This window comes from Mobula birostris, chromosome 2, assembly GCF_030028105.1.
Source record: "Mobula birostris isolate sMobBir1 chromosome 2, sMobBir1.hap1, whole genome shotgun sequence".
Taxonomy (NCBI): domain Eukaryota; kingdom Metazoa; phylum Chordata; class Chondrichthyes; order Myliobatiformes; family Myliobatidae; genus Mobula; species Mobula birostris.
In genome coordinates, this window is record NC_092371.1 from 142,836,954 (window position 1) to 142,853,441 (window position 16,488).

At 39.5% G+C, this 16,488-nt stretch overlaps 1 protein-coding gene across 4 annotated transcripts in view; it reads left to right on the forward strand.

Moving 5' to 3' along the window:
* The window catches only part of rngtt (RNA guanylyltransferase and 5'-phosphatase), a 384,142-nt gene that overhangs the window by 61,196 nt on the left and 306,458 nt on the right, over positions 1-16,488 (forward strand). For all 4 annotated transcript variants that reach the window (XM_072249966.1, XM_072249979.1, XM_072249970.1 and 1 more), the window contains exons 5-7: positions 9,032-9,107; positions 10,667-10,916; positions 14,159-14,268. In XM_072249966.1, coding sequence (XP_072106067.1) covers positions 9,032-9,107; positions 10,667-10,916; positions 14,159-14,268 — 436 coding nt within the window. The remainder of the gene's footprint in view (positions 1-9,031; positions 9,108-10,666; positions 10,917-14,158; positions 14,269-16,488) is intronic.

Genomic DNA, 16,488 nt, shown 5'->3' on the forward strand with positions numbered 1-16,488 from the left:
GATGTGGCCTCCTCTACAGTGGTGAGACCCGTCTTAAATTAGGCGACAGCTTCTTTGAGTAACTCTGCTCCATCTGTCAAAAGTCGAATTTTCCGGTGGCCAAACATTTTAATTGCAGTTCCCTTTCCAGTCTGACTTGTTGCTCCTTGCCCTCTACTTGTGCCACGATGAGTCCACCTTCAGGATGGAAGAGCAACACCTTATATTCTGTCTGGCTAGCTTAAAACCTGATGGCATGAAAATCGATTTCTCCTTCTGGTAACAACATTTTCCCCTTTGCCTCCCCACTTCTTCTGATCAACGCTCTGGCCTCTTAGCTCTTCTCATCTGCCTATCACCTTCTATCCAGTTCCCCTCCTCTTTCCCATTTTTCTGTTGTCCACTCTCCTCTCCTATCAGATTCCTTCTTCTCCAGCTCTTTACTTGTCCGATCCACTTGGCTTCGCTTATCACCTTCCAGCTATCCTCCTTCCCTACCCTACCTTTTTATTCTGTCATCATCCCCCTACCTTTCCAGTCCAGATGAAGGATTTTGGTCCAAACAGTCGACTGTTCATTCATTTCCATAGATGCTGCTTGATCTGCTGAGTTCCTCCAGCATTTTGTGTGTGTTGCTTTGTCTGTTCACTGGTGGCATGGTGGTTTTTATTCCTGTACTAATATTCTTCCCTTATTGTTGAAATATAGCTAAATAGGCTCTGGTGAGCCAGTTTTTGACAACCATTATGTATCTGGTTGTGTGGCACGTGGCCAAGTGGTTAGGGCGTTGGACTAGAGATCTGAAGGTCGTGGGTTCGAGTTTCAGCCGAGGCAGCGTGTGTGTCCTTGAGCAAGGCACTTAACCACACAATACTTCAGTCTACCTGGCTGAGAATGGGTACTGGCAAAAATGCCAAGACTTAACCTCGCAATCGACTGGCATTCTATCCGGGGGGTGGGGTGGGGGTGAGCCTCGTACTCTCAGTGGCTTCACGCCACGGAGACCGACATAAGCACCAGTCTGGTGGGCCACAAGGCTTGTGACAGATTTTTAGATAAAATGTACGTGGTTATAGAACAGTACAATACAGAACAATACCCCTTGGCCCATCATGCTGTACCGAACTAATTAAACACCTAATTAAACTAATCCCTTTTGCCCACACAATGTCCATATCCCTCAATCCTTTTACATTCACGTGCCAATCTAAGAGCCTCTTAAGCACTTTTATCTTATTTCCCTCCACTAGCACCCTCTGAAACCAGAGAACACATTTTGAAGGTGAGAGGAAGAAAAGGGGATCTGAGAAAACATTTTTTTACATAGCATTGTTGGTAGCTGGAACCTGCCAGTGTGGTGAATGTGAAAACAGTGACAACCTTTAAGAGACATTTTGACAATGAACAGAATATAGAAGATTATGGAATTACCTGTGGGCAATTGTACTATCCTTGGGTTAGGAGGCATAGATATGGTGGATGGAAGGATGTATTTCTATACTGTACACTATGACTCTGTTTCAAGACTTACTTTACTCTAGCTTCTACAATCAGAAGTCCAAGCTTCTTCTGTGGAAAGAGAAATATCTAATGTTTCATAAGAACATAGGAGCAGGAGTAGGCTATTTGGCCCATTGAGCCATCTCCACCATTCAATAACTTCATGGCTTATGAGAGAAAACTGGCAGGGAACATAAAAGATGACTAAATGCTTTTATAGATATGTGAAAAGAAAAAGATTGGTTAAGACAAATGTAGGTCCCCTACAGACAGAAACAAGTGAATTGATTATGGGGAACAAGGACATGGCAGACCAATTGAATAAGTACTTTGGTTCTGTCTTCACTAAGGAGGACATAAATAATCTTCCAGAAATAGTAGGGGACAGAGGGTCCTGTGAGATGGAGAAACTGAGGGAAATACATGTTAGTAGGGAAGTGGTGTTAGGTAAATTGAAGGGATTAAAGGCAGATAAATCCCCAGGGCTAGATGGTCTGCATCCCAGGGTGCTTAAGGAAGTAGCCCAAGAAATAGTGGATGCATTAGTTTTCAAATCTCTTTAGATTCTGGACTAGTTCCTGAGGATTGGAGGGTGGCTAATGTAACCCCACTTTTTAAAAAAGGAGGGAGAGAGAAACCGGGGAATTATAGATTGGTTGGCCTGACATCGGTGGTGGGGAAAATGCTAGAGTCAGTTATCAAAGATGTGATAACAGCACATTTGGAAAGTGGTGAAATCATCGGACAAAGTCAGCATGGATTTGTGAAAGGAAAACCATGTCTGAGGAATCTCATAGATTTTTTTGAGGATGTAACTAATAGAGTGGATAGGGGAGAAGCAGTGAATGTGGTATATTTGGATTTTCAAAAGGCTTTTGACAAGGTCCCACACAGGAGATCAGTGTGCAAACTTAAAGCATACAGTATTGGGGGTAAGGTATTGATGTGGATAGAGAATTGGTTGGCAGACAGGAAGCAAAGAGTGGGAATAAACGGGACCTTTTCAGAATGGCAGGCAGTGACTAGCAGGGTACCGCAGGTCTCAGTGCTGGGACCCCAGTTGTTTACAATATATATTAATGACTTAGATGAGGGAATTAAATGCAGCATCTCCAAGTTTGCGGATGACACGAAGCTGGGCGGCAGTGTTAGCTGTGAGGGGGATGCTAAGAGGATGCAGGGTGACTTGGATAGGTTAGGTGAGTGGGCAAATTCACGGTAGATGCAATTTAATGTGGATAAATGTGAGGTTATCCACCTTGGTGGCAAAAACAGGAAAACAGATTATTATCTGAATGGTGGCCGATTAGGAAAAGGGGAGGTGCAACGAGACCAGGGTGTCATTATACACCAGTCATTAAAAGTGGGCATGCAGGTACAGCAGGCGGTGAAAAAGGCGAATGGTATGCTGGCATTCATAGCAAGAGGATTCGAGTACAGGAGCAAGGAGGTACTACTGCAGTTGTACAAGGCCTTGGTGAGACCACACCTGGAGTATTGTGTGCGGTTTTGGTCCCCTAATCTGAGGAAAGACATCCTTGCTATAGAGGGAGTACAAAGAAGGTTCACCAGATTGATTCCTGGGATGGCAGGACTTTCATATGATGAAAGACTGGATCGACTAGGCTTATACTTGTTGGAATTTAGAAGATTGAGGGGGGATCTTATTGAAACATATAAAATCCTAAAGGAATTGGACAGGCTAGATGCAGGAAGATTGTTCCCGATGTTGGGGAAGTCCAGAATGAGGGGTCACAGTTTGAGGATAAAGGGGAAGCCTTTTAGGACCGAGATCAGGAAAAGCTTCTTCACACAGAGTGGTGAATCTGTGGAATTCTCTGCCACAGGAAACAGTTGAGGCCAGTTTATTGGCTATATTTAAGAGGGAGTTAGATATGGCCCTTGTGGCTAGAGGGATCAGAGGGTATGGAGGGAAGGCTGGTACAGGGTTCTGAGTTGGATGATCAGCCATGATCATACTGAATGGCGGTGCAGACTCGAAGGGCCGAATGGCCTACTCCTGCACCTATTTTCTATGTTTCTATGATCTGACCATGGACTCATCTCCACCTACCTGCCTTTTCCCCATAACCCTTAATTCACCAATTATGTAAAAAATTATCCAACCTTGTCTTAAATCTATTTACTGAGGTGGCCTTCACTGCTTCATTGGGTAGAGAATTCCACAGATTCACCACTCTTTGGAAAAAGCATCTCCATCCTAAATTTACTCCTCCAAATCTTGAGGCTATGCCCCCTAGTTCTAGTCTCACCTACCAGTGAAAACAACTTTCCTGCCTCTATCTTATCTATCCCTTTCATAATTTTATATGTTTCGATAAGGTCTCCTCTCATTCTTCTAAATTCCAGGGAGTACAGTCCCAGGTGACTCAATCTCTCATCATAGTCTAAACCCCCTTACCTCTGGAATTAACTTTGTGAAGTACCTCTGCACTGCCTCCAAAGCCAGTATATAATTCCTCAAGTAAGGAGAGCAGAACTGCACGCAGTACTCAAGATGCAGCCTTGCCTTTACCCTGTACAGTTGCAGCATAATCTCCCTGCTCTTAAATTCAATCCCTTTGGCAATGAAGTCCAGCATTCCATTTGCCTTCTTTGTACCTGCAAACCAACCTTTTGCGATTCATGTATACACACTTATACGTCCTTCTGCGCGGCAGCGTGCTGCAATCTTCTACCATTTAAATAACAATCTGATCTTCCATTTTTCCTTCCAAAGTTGATGACCTTGCATTTACCAGCATTGTACTCCATCTTCCACCCTCTTGCCCACTCACTTAACTTCCGAGTCTGCTGACTCTCCATATCATCTACACACTTTGCTTTTCCACTCAACTTAGCGTCATCAGCAAACTTAGATGCACTACACTTGGTCCCCTCTTCCAGATCATTAATGTATATCGTAGACAGTTACAGGCCCAGCACCGACCTCTGCGGCACACCACTCACTACTGATTGCCAACCAGAGGAACTCCCTATTTTTTCTTTAGTGATAGCATCAAGCATTTTCCCAACTACAGATGCTAAACTAACTGGCCTATAGTTACCTGCCTTTTGCCTACATCCTCTTTTGAACAGTGGTATGACATTCGCCTTCTTCTAATCCACCAGGACCTGCCCAGAGTTCAGAGAATGTTGGTAAATTATCACCAAAGCCTTAACTATAACCCCTACCATTTCTTTCAGTTTTTCAGGTCTGAGACCTTTTGCTCTTTGACTGAGAAAGAGAGGTGCAAGTTAGTTTTCAGTAGAAGAGTTGGGGTAGGATGGGTAGAACAAATGGCTAATGGGGTTATTATAAAGACATTGTGCATCTTTGAATAGAACCAGAGAATCTAAGCCAAAATAATGACAGGCAAAAACAGTTCTGATGCAAAAAAAAAGAAAAGGTATGTTGCCTGACATTTTAGAATTTGTATGGAATCTAGAAGATTTCAGCATGTCCAGGCAGAAGATGAGCACCGTAGTCTTGCACTTTCTCATTAAGGAGACTCAGAGAAAAATGTAGGAGGCGATGAGAAAAAGATCAAAGTGTTAGTGAGATGGTGCATGACAGGCATCTGGAAATTTGGTCATTCCTTTGGACCGAATGTAAGTGTTCTGCAAAGCAATCATCCAAATTGTGTTTGGCTTTTTCACATCATGAGCATCAAATCAAGTTCAAGTTTATTGTCACCTGACTGTAAATGTGTACAACCAAATGAAACAATGTTCCTCAGGCCCACCGTGCACCCACACGACATGTAGCACACACAGCAAAAAATCAAAATATTGTTCCACAAATAAGTTTAATAGAATGTAATTAAAAATGCACGTAGTGAAGTGTAACATAGGTAAATAGGATAGTAAACAGCTTGCTGTCCGAATGACAAGACCTCAGTGCTGCCAGGGTGTTAATTTGTCTCACAGCCTGAGAGAAGAAGTTGTTACCTAGTAGTGGGTCAAAGAGATTGTAGGATGGGAGGCAGGGTCTCTCAAAATGGTTTGAGCCTTTCGTCTGCAACACTCTGGGTAAATATGGTGAGGGAGACCCTGATGATCCTCTTGGTGGTTTTTGCTGTCCTCTTTAGGGTCTTGCAGCATGATGCCATATAGTTTCTGTACCCCACAGTGATGCAGCCAAACAGGAATGGTGCTCCTGTCGAAAATCCAGTACGCTGGTTTGGAAGAAGTGCAAATACTTCAGCTGCCATTTCACCTCTCCACTCTCAGACCTATTGCAGGGTTTCAACCTGAAACGTTGACAATTTCTTTCCTCTAATAGTTGCTGAGTTCCTTCAGCAGATTGATTGTTGCTTAAGTGCTTCATCTGTTGAGTGAGGTCAAAAGTGAAGACCAAGGGAACTTTTTTTCCCTTGCTCCCTTCAGGAGGAGGTGGTGTATGATCAGAGATGTGGTTAATAGATGGTCAAAAGCTTTGTCCACCATGCTAGTGGGGAAGAAAGAGAACCTGTGCAGAATGCCTTAGATTTGGAGCAAGTTAGATAGATCCATATGTTGTATCTAGAGATGATATTGTCCAGGAAGTTTTTTTGGAAGTTAAAAAAAAGAGGTGCAGATCTTATGGTTACAATCATTTTATGAGATGGTCAATATAGTACATGTCAAACAGAGTCAGCCTGCAGCAGCAAGGCAAGTAAGAAGTGACAAGTAACTGGAGAGCTTCTCTTCTCTCTTTACACTGCAAACTTGTTTATGCTGGTTAGATAAAGGAGATCTCATAACTGATCTGATAAGAACAGCTCTTTGAACAAGGATCGTCTTGATTTACACTACCATGATATCTCAGGCTTACAGACAATGAAACTAGAGAAGTACAGAATTACCTATACTACAAATTACTGAAAATCTACTGAAAAGTTAGAGAAACAGGTGATATAATGAATAAATAAATAAGCATTGACAACATTAAACTGCATTTTAAATAGCAATTTAGGCCCAAATCCAATGCAGAGGAACTGGAAGAATTGAACTGAATAGTTACAGAACTCAGAATAGGAGGAAGTCTAGTCAAGATAGCTATGGCAATTTTGTGGGATTGTAATCTGTTTGTGGATAGCCAGTTTCCTGAGGTGGGGATGCAGAAATATAGACAGGGAAGGGAAGAGTTGGAGATGGATTGCGTGAGGGGGAATTGGCTGTAGAAGTGATAACGTTTTTGAGTTCTATATGAATGTGGGGAAAAAAGTCCAGTGCAGTCATCAGTGTACCAGTAAAAGGAGAGAGTGGGCCCAAGTGACTAAAACTAGAATGTTTCACATATTCCGCATAAAGATGAGCTTATTTTAAGTCTCTGCGAGTTCCCAGATCAAAGATACAGCTTTAGATTTGAGAAACCAAATGGAGATCAGGTAATTACTGTGCAGGGTGCTGATGTTTAATCAGTAGGAATAATTCTGAACTTCATCCCATCCATGCTGTTATTCAGTCGACTAATATTCAGATGACTAATATTTGTGACTTCCTGTTATAATGAGGTCCAGTGTAAGCTTGGGAAACTATACTTCATCTTTCATTTTCAGGTAAGTTACTTTTTTTCTGTTGTATCAGAACTGGCCTTCTCCACCTGTCATCATTTTGGTTATTTTTTTCCTTATTCTATTTGTGGTCTGGCCTGTTGGACATGTCTCACAGGCTTGCCTTTAATAGCATGTTACACAGACAAAAAAACAGGGTGCTTGTAACTCCCAATTAACCTACGAGGATTCATTCCATCAGTTGGTCCATTTCTTCTCCACCTACTGTCTCTTAGTAGCACACACAAAGCACTGGAGGAACTCAGTAGTTTAGGAAGCATCTATGGAAATGAATGAACAGTTGATGTTTTGGGTTGAGACTCTTCTTCAGGACTGGAAAGGAATGGGGAAGATGTCAGAAAAAAAGGTGGGGAAGGAGGTCTAGGCAGATGTAAGAAGCCAGAGTGGAGAATAGAAGACGAAGGAAGGGGAAAGGAAAAATACTGGAAGGAGAAATTGATGTTCAAGCTCTGAGTTTTGATGGAGGGTTAATCCTGGATCAACATTAACTGTTTCTCTTTCCACAGATACAGCCTGTTCAGCTGAATGCTTACAACATTTACCGTTTTAATTTCAGGTTTCCAAAATTTGTGGGGTGTTTTTTTTTAATCACAGCTATTATTACTGTTGTATAAAACATTTCTCAGATAAATGTGCAAATTCCAGAGTACATTTTAGAGTATTCATGAAGTAGGTTCAAGACTAGTTCATCATGAACTTCAATTCTTTACCCACTAATTTGTTATAAACATCAAGGAAAATGTTAAGCCTTGTGTTAGGCCTTTGATTTTTTTTGGTCGAGCAAATCGTAATTACTAAACAAACCTTTGGTCCCTGAATGATTAATTAGAATCATGTTATATGAGTAAATAATTTAAAAGTTATTGCTTTTCATTAACTTTTTAAGCTTTTGTTCCAATACTTACATTTATCCCTTGGCCTTATTTGTTTGTCCCAATCTTTATTCTGCTTTTACTTTATTGAATGATGTATTACTTATATTCGTGGCTTTCCTGTGAATTTTTTTCAATGTAATTCTTCAGGCAAGATCATTCTAACTGCTGCCTGTGCTGTTGATGGATGCTGTTTAACACTATAGGAGAGAAATTGAAGCTAATATAGGCAAAAAGTAGACTATTTTCCAAACCCCGAGAAAGTTGGACTGGAAAAATCGCTCCAGTGATTACAATCTTGTTCGTGTAGGTTGTCTCTGTTTTTGAATTGTTTTTTGCATTTCCAGGTGTTGTTGAACATCTAAGCACACTGATTCATCCATCAACTGAAAAAGAAAAATTAGGTGGTAATCAGGAGTGGTTACCTTGGCCATTATGCCAACATGGGATCTGAAATAATACTGCATACTCACTCACCCTTGTTTATTACTTTGCTATCATCTCAGACAAGTTTTCCCCACTGGTGGGACAGGATGTAGCCAAAGCATGTAATGGTAGATCTGCTATGATTTCTTCATGTCAAACGTCTTACCTGACTAGTTTGTGGGACAGATCTACTCATTTAGACATGACTTCCTAGAGCAAGAAGAGTTTTGCAAGGGATACTGCACAGGGGCATTTTGCGACATACAAATACAAATTTGTTACTTTGGTTGATCTGGGTTGATTTGCTTCAGTTTTGCTGTTTTCTGATTCAGCATTCTTATTATGCCACAGCTCAGTGGCTAGCTGTGCATTTTCTCTAAAGGAAATGAATGCTTTCTTGGTTGTCATCATTACGATCAACTGTAGAAAGATTTGTTTTTGAAAAATTCCAGTTAATTAAATTGCTAACACAGCTTGCTGAAAAAGAATCCTGACTAATCCTCTGTCACTTTGCGCTGTAACGCCAAACTTAGCCCATTCGAGATTGAAATTTTTGTGAATCCTGGATCAACTTGTTGAATTTTCTTGGAGCCATATTTTGCCTTAATGATCTCCCTCTTCCATTTATAATGAATAGAGACCGCAGCAAAAAGCCTGTTTTTCTTTAAGCATTCATTTTAAATCCGTCTTTTTCAGGAGTACACTGCACACATGGCTTCAATCGAACTGGATTTCTTATCTGTGCTTACTTGGTGGAGAAGATGGATTGGAGGTAAATAATTTTCATGCTATATTTTGGGTATATGAGCATATCAATAAAGATGCACGAAAGGGAACTGGCATACTTAATAATGTTAACGTGTGGGGCTTCTAGAAAGTGTGTTGGTATTAAGTTAGGTTCTTTGGCTTTATCATACCGAAGTATAAATAAAAAGTTGAAAATTCACATATAATATTGTGATCATTAAGACATGCAAGGACAAATTTTAAGAATTTATATTCAACCACCTAAAGCGGTAGTGTATTCTACTGATTTGTTGCATAATCCTAAATGTCACACAGGGAATTAAACCACATGTGTGAGCTGAAAATCGATGGTTTACTTGTGGATTGTTTCTGAAACTGGCAATTTTTTAACTCCCAAAATTTCATGATAATACTCAATGAAAGCAACCTTTTGAACTGTCCACCCTCACGTGCGGCATGCAGAAGCCTTCCTCCATTGGTAAGTCCCCAAGAATAAAAGTCAATTATTGTCTCCACACTAAATTTTTCTTTACAAAAAAATCTTAATTTATGAAATTTGGCAGCATATGGTATACATGAAATATGCAACAGGACTCCAGTGGTTTATTGATAAATAAGCTATCAACAAGATGGTTTTGAGGGATTATATACCTGGCATGATTAGGTGATTGTCCTTTTTACGCCTCTTCAAACAATTTGGTACATAATGTATTTTAACAGCTCCTTGTTACAGTATTTCATTATTTAGATTTTGCTGGTTGGAGAACATGTGAAAGCTGTATTTGTGTGTTAGGCTTCACTGATTATGTTCTGAGTAAGTAGTCCATTGTTCTTCTGTTGTCATTGGAATGGCACACTGTGATATATCTGGGAGAGGTGAAACACAAAATGATTATTTCCTGACTGCTGCTGGCTTTCTAAGCCATAGAATATTGAAAGAGCAAGTCATTGAGATGTGTATGTAAGTTGCAAATATCTTTATTCTATAAGCAATTAGGATTATGTAGCAATTCAGTAAATACTTTTGGTTTTGCATATTCATTTTTCTGGATGGGAAGGAATTTGTTTTATACTCTGAGAATGTGCTGTGATTGTGCTATTGAGGTCTTTTTAAGGTCATATTGCTGATTCAATTTTTTTTCAGTGAGTAATGTTAAAGCAAATCTTGGGAATAATTTATTTATGGTTCAGATTTTACAATCTCCTGTATATCACTGTGTGGAAAGCACCTAATATATCAAAATGGGATGTACATGGATCAATATTTCAAAAGCCAGATATATTCTTATGGTTGGAAATGGTATCCACATGTCCTGATACAGGAAGCAAGTTAGACTTTGGTCATAAAAGACGGGGAGTAAGCACAAGTGGATTGAATGCAGTTATTTTCAGAGATCTCAATTCATCAGTGATGTTGCCTTACCAGCCTGTGCTGTAACTTTGAATGTTGCCAATAGGAACTGCTGATATTAAAACTTCTGCTTCATACTGCTTTGACTTTAAGACTTTGAAATTTGATTGCAGTTTGATCAACTTTGTCAACATTCTTACATGATATGAGTGTCTGTTTTGTTTTTTATTTAGCATTGAAGCAGCAGTGGCTACTTTTGCACAGGCGAGGCCTCCTGGTATTTATAAAGGGGAATACCTGAAGGAACTTTTTTCTCGTTACGGTGAATTAGAAGATGCTCCTCCACCACCGGAAAGACCAGACTGGTGTTATGAGGATGGTGATGAAAATGTTGATGATGATGGATGCAAAATTGGCAATGACTCGGAACCTGGATCTTCAGGCTCCAACCCCAGCAAGAGGAGGAAAGAGCGACTTAAGTTGGTAAGAATTATAAAGTCACTGGAAGAATTTTCAAGTTGCTTTGTAAGAATGGAATGTAACGTGTTTATTCTTGAATTTTGCAATAGCCCCGTACCTTCAAATGTACAATATACAATCCAAAAAACAATGGAGTAGATCTTATTGACAGGGTCTCTACACTTGGAATTTCCAGCTTGTTGCTTCTCCTTGTCTTTCTATCAAGGACTTTTCTTGCTGGTCCTCAATATCATGGAGTCCAGTGCTATGGTATCAGTATTTGGACCTTGGACAGCACAGTGTCTCTGAAATATCTTCTTAGCAAATGTTAAAGTTTTGATGTTGGAAGTCACTTAAAGCTATTTAAGACTGAAATAAACTGTGAGTAAGTGTTAAATGGGGAACATCAAAAAATAAAATCAAAATACAAAATCAAAATAATTTTAAAATAAGAATGTGCCTTCCTCTCCTTCTACATCTCTATGCTGTATTCCCTTTTGAAATTAATGGGGTTCTGATTCTTCATCAGATCAAATCTTCACAAAGGAGGTATGTGGCAATTCCTCAAGTTAGGGAATGTCAGTGAGACTGGTCTCTGCATCTGTACTATTGTGAAATGAACTATCATAGTTTGGCCTTCCCAATCTATCTGTTTGATAGAGCATATGCAGCAGACCTGGACTTCAGTTTTGATTACTGATGCAAATAGTCTTTATTGAAACCTCCAGCAACAGACAACAAAGTTTTGCTTAGTTCAGAAATATTACGTTCCCCCCCCCCCCCCTCCATAACTGGACCTTCCAAGTTTAGTTAGAGTTAATTTGGAATGGTAGAAGCAGAATAGATAGACAGGGAATAAAGATAAAAAAACATCAGCTGATCAATCCCTGTTCTTTCCATTATCATCTAGAGTGCATTGAAAAAGTACTCAGCCCAGAACCCTTTGTTCATATATGAGTATTTCGACCGGGGGTTTTGATCAATTTAACTGAGAATTTTTTATTTGTGAATCTCAACCTTTTTTCACAGTAGAGCCTAAAAAAAAGGGAAAATTGTAAAGCATGAAGAACTAAAAATTCAAAAGCTGAAATATCAGCAGATCAAAAGTACTTACCCCCTTTTGCTCAGTACTTAGTTGAACCACCTCTCGCAGCTATTATAGCCAGTAGTCTTTTCTGTTGGCTTTGCACAATGTGATGGAGCGAGATTTGTCTATTCCTTCTTGTAAAATTGCTCAAGCTGTGCCAGGTTAGTTGGGGAGTGGTGGTGGACAGCAATCTTGAGGTCTTGCCAGAGACGTTCAATCGGGTTAAGGTCAGGACTCTGACTCATGCATATCAATTTTCTTCATTTGAAGCCACTCCTTGGTTGCTCTGGCAGTGTGCTTTGTGTCATTTTCCTGCAGAAAGATAAACTTCCTCTCCAGTTCAATCTTTCTGGCAGTGGATAGCAGTTTTTTTTTTAAAATTCGGGATCTCCCTGTATTTAAAAGCCTTCATCTTCCTGTCAATCCAGACCAGATTTTCAGGCCTTGCTACTGAAAAGCAGCCCATAGCTTGATGCTATCTCCACCATACTTTTACAGGAGGGATGGTGTTACCTGGCTGATGCACAATATTAGATTTAAGCCACACGTACTACTTAGTGTTGAGGCCAAAAAGTGCCATTTTAGTCTCATCCAACCACAAGACGTTTTTCCACATCTTTACAGTATCTGTGTGAATCTTTGCAGAGTCTTTACAGGGTCTTTTTTTTTTAGCCACCCTTCCATAAATATCCTTTTTGTGCAAGCCTTGACAGATTGTGGAGTCATGAACTTCATCAACAGCTGCAGCTCAGTCAAGAGTGATTATTGGCTTCAGAATAGTCTCTCTTACAAGTGCCATTCTTCTTCGGCAACTAAGTTTAGAGAGGTGGCCTGACTAAGGCAGCGTGGCTGTTGTTTCATATTTTTTTCACTTTTTCACAATGGACTGCACTGGGTTCTGATGTATGTTCAGTGACTTTGACCTGCCTCTCGGTTTTTTTGCACTACCTTACTTCCCATCTTTCTATTTTCTATTTATGATTTATAATTTAAATGTTTAATATTTACTAATTTTAACTATTTTTAATATTTTTAATATTTAATATTTGTAATCCAGGGAGTGTGAAGCGCAGATTTAAATATCGTTGTGATGATTGTACATTCTAGTACTAATTGTTTGGGGACTATAAAGTATAAAGTATGATCTGGTACCCTTCCCCAGATTTGTACTTCTCTATTATCATTTCTCTGAGTTGTCTTAAATGCTCTTGTTTTCATTTTGGGTAGAAAATCTACTACCTTACAGATTAGGCATTTATTCTTATAAATTCATTGAAAACAGATGATCCTCCAATTTTTTACACTATAAATTGGTCAGTTGGTAAGGTAATATGTACAGTATATAGCACCTAAGGAAAGTTAGCATAGTAATTTCAAAGGGCATGAATACTTTTTCAGTCTCACAATTTTGGTTTTAATATTTAGTAAATTGTTGGAAGGTTTTAGCATTTTTCCTTTGATTTGATATAATGCACAATGTTTTGCAGATTAGCTCAAAAATCCTACTTTTATATATTTTAACTTTAGAAAATGAGATCGTAAAATGTGAAAGTAGTTTTGGGGGTTGATTACTTTTTCGAGGCATTGTACATGGAGCATTATTATGAATTTGAAAAGAACACTTGACTTGCTGAGTGACAGTTTTGTAGGGGTCTTTTGAGATACATTGGGCAAACCTTGAATAATTAATATTGCAACCTAGATCAATGTCTGGCAGACATGCACTTAAACCCATGCAATATTCAAGAATGATTGTACCAGAAATTACAACCTATAATGTATACTGGCATATCAGATAATCTATACATCATCATTGCCTCATATAATGAACATTTTGCATGCATTTTAAAGGTAAATGAAAATCAAAGAAGTTCAAATGGTGGAAATCTGAAAGAAAACAGAAAGCACTGGAAACTTTCAGCAGGTCATGAGAAATTCTCTGTGGATGCTTCTTGACTTGCTGAGGTTTTCAGCATTTTCTATTTGTCATAATCAATTTTTTTTGATGGACAGGTACAGCAAAGCTTTTTTACATGCTAATGTAATTTTATCTTGACTCATCTGAAGGGAAACTGGTTGGATTAGCTTGAATTGCAATTTCTAATACCAACTGATTTTGCTGTCCTTTGACCTAACTTTTGGCCCAGATTATACTACAGTTGTGTAATTTTCTCAAAAGGGAGCAGTTTTTCTGGAGGGAATGCAAGTTAAAGGTGTGACACAAGTGACATTGCAACCGAAGTTGGGAGAGATCCAGAGGAAATGTCAGCAGTACTGTGGATGGGAAAGGTGAGTGATTTTTGATGGCACAATTCAATTATTGTTAAGGTCTTTACTAATGGAATTGAAACTGATTATTAAAAATTGACTCCTAGATGCACATTCTCTATTAATAGTGTGGTATTTCAAAGAAAACAATAACATTTACTGGTAGGGAATTATCTTATGCATTTTCTGTTATAGTGAAATGAATCTGGCTGAAGTTCATTCGTGAATAAGATCACTACTTGTAAGAGTCCATACTTTCACGTTTGCTGGAACAAAGTTGGAATACATTATAAATGACTTATTCCTACAGTTTCAAAGGGAAGATCCCTTGTGCTTGCAAATTAATTTCTAACTGATTAAAATCTCTGATTTTGCTGCTAAAGATGAATTACTTCTAAGGCAAGTGCACTGCACTTCAAAAATCGTGTCAGTAGTGGTGATAGAACTGACCAAGTTAATCCACATGCTTCAGTAGTATCCTGTAGAGCTACTATCATGCCCTGCTTTAGGCCGTGTGCTCTGTTTGATTCATGCATTTTAGGTGACTTTTCTGCCTTTTGAAAAATATCAGCAAGTTAACAGTTTATCCCAATAGCAGACCTCTGTTATGGATATTCCTTTTGTCTTGTGCATCTCTCTACAACTTTAAACCAACTGTTTCCTTTCTTTCCCTATTTTGATAGGGAATCAGCATATTAACTCAGAACCAGTTTTAATATCACTGGCATATGTCGTGAAATTTGTTGTTTTGGGACAGCAGTACATTACAATACAGAACATAAATTACAATAAGTACAATACTGTGCAAAAGTCTTGGACACCGGTAAAAATATTCTGTAAAATGAAGATGCTTTCAAAAATAATGAAATGAAAAGCTTCTAAATATCAAAAAAAACTTATAATTCTCAGGATTGAGGATTCTATTAATTGTAATCAGTAGAAAAGTAAATCAAGTCAATATTTGGTGTGACTACCATCTGCCTTTGAAATAGTATCAATTCTCTTAGGTACGCTGTTGTGTAGCTTTATAAGATAATCGGCTGGTAGATTGTTCCATGCATCTTGGAGAACTTACCACACTTCTTCTGCAGACTTTGGCTGTCTCACTTGCTACTCTCTCTATAGGTAATCTCAGATAGCCTCTAATGGTGAGATCAGGGCCCTGTGGAGACCATATCATCTGTTGGAAAACTCCTTGTTCTTCTTCTTGCTGAAGATAGTTCTTTATGACCTTAACCATGTGCTTGGGATCATGGTCCTGCTGCAGAAATACAGCCCCAAACTTATAGGGAGCCTCAACTGTGCTTCACTGTTGGCTGCAAACACTCACCTGTGTAACGTTCTCCAGCTCTTTTACAGACAAACTGCCTCCCTTTTGAGCCAAAAAATTCAAGTTTTGACTCGTCAGTCCAGAGCGCTTGCTGCCATTGTTCAGCACCCCAGTCCTTGTGTTTTTATGTGTAGGTGAGTCTCTAGGCTTTGTTTCCACCCTTGGAGGAATGGCTTTTTGGCAGCCCTTCCATGAAGACCACTTCTGACAATACTTCCGAGTGTGGAGGGTTGTACTTGAGTTCTAGTGGTTTCTGTGAGTTCAGAGCTGATAGCAGTGCTGGACTTCCAATTTAGAAGGGATGTCAGTTTGATTTCTTATCTGTTGCACTCAGTTTCCGTAGCCGACCCCTACGCTTTTGGTCCTGAAACTTGCCCCTTCTTTGTGCTTCTTCAGAAGAGCTTGGACAGCACATCTTGAAGCTTCTGTCTGCTGTGAATTTTCTGCTTAGGAGAGACATTGCTAATGTAGGATGGCCACCTTGTTCTTGTTGCTGTGCTCACTCTTGCCTTGATGTAGTGCAAAAAGAGAGGAAAAAAATACAGAGGAAGTGCTTTGTGGGTTCAATGTCTATTCAAAAATCTGATGGTGGAGTTGAAGAAACTGTTCCTGAAATGGGTGTCTTCAGACTCCAGTACCACCTCCTTGATGGTAGCAATGAGAAGAGGGCATATCCTGGGTGATGGGGTTCCTTATTGATGGATGCTGCCTTTTTGAGGCATCTCCTTTTGAAAGTATCCTTGATGCTGTGGAGGTTATTGCCCGCAATGAAGCTGGCTGAGTCTACAAATGTCTGCAGCTTTTTCCAAGCCTGTGCATTGGTCCCTTCATACCAGGTGGTGATGCCACCAGTTAGAAAACCTCTACGGTGCATCTGTAGAAATTTGCAAGTGTCTTCGGTGTATACCAGG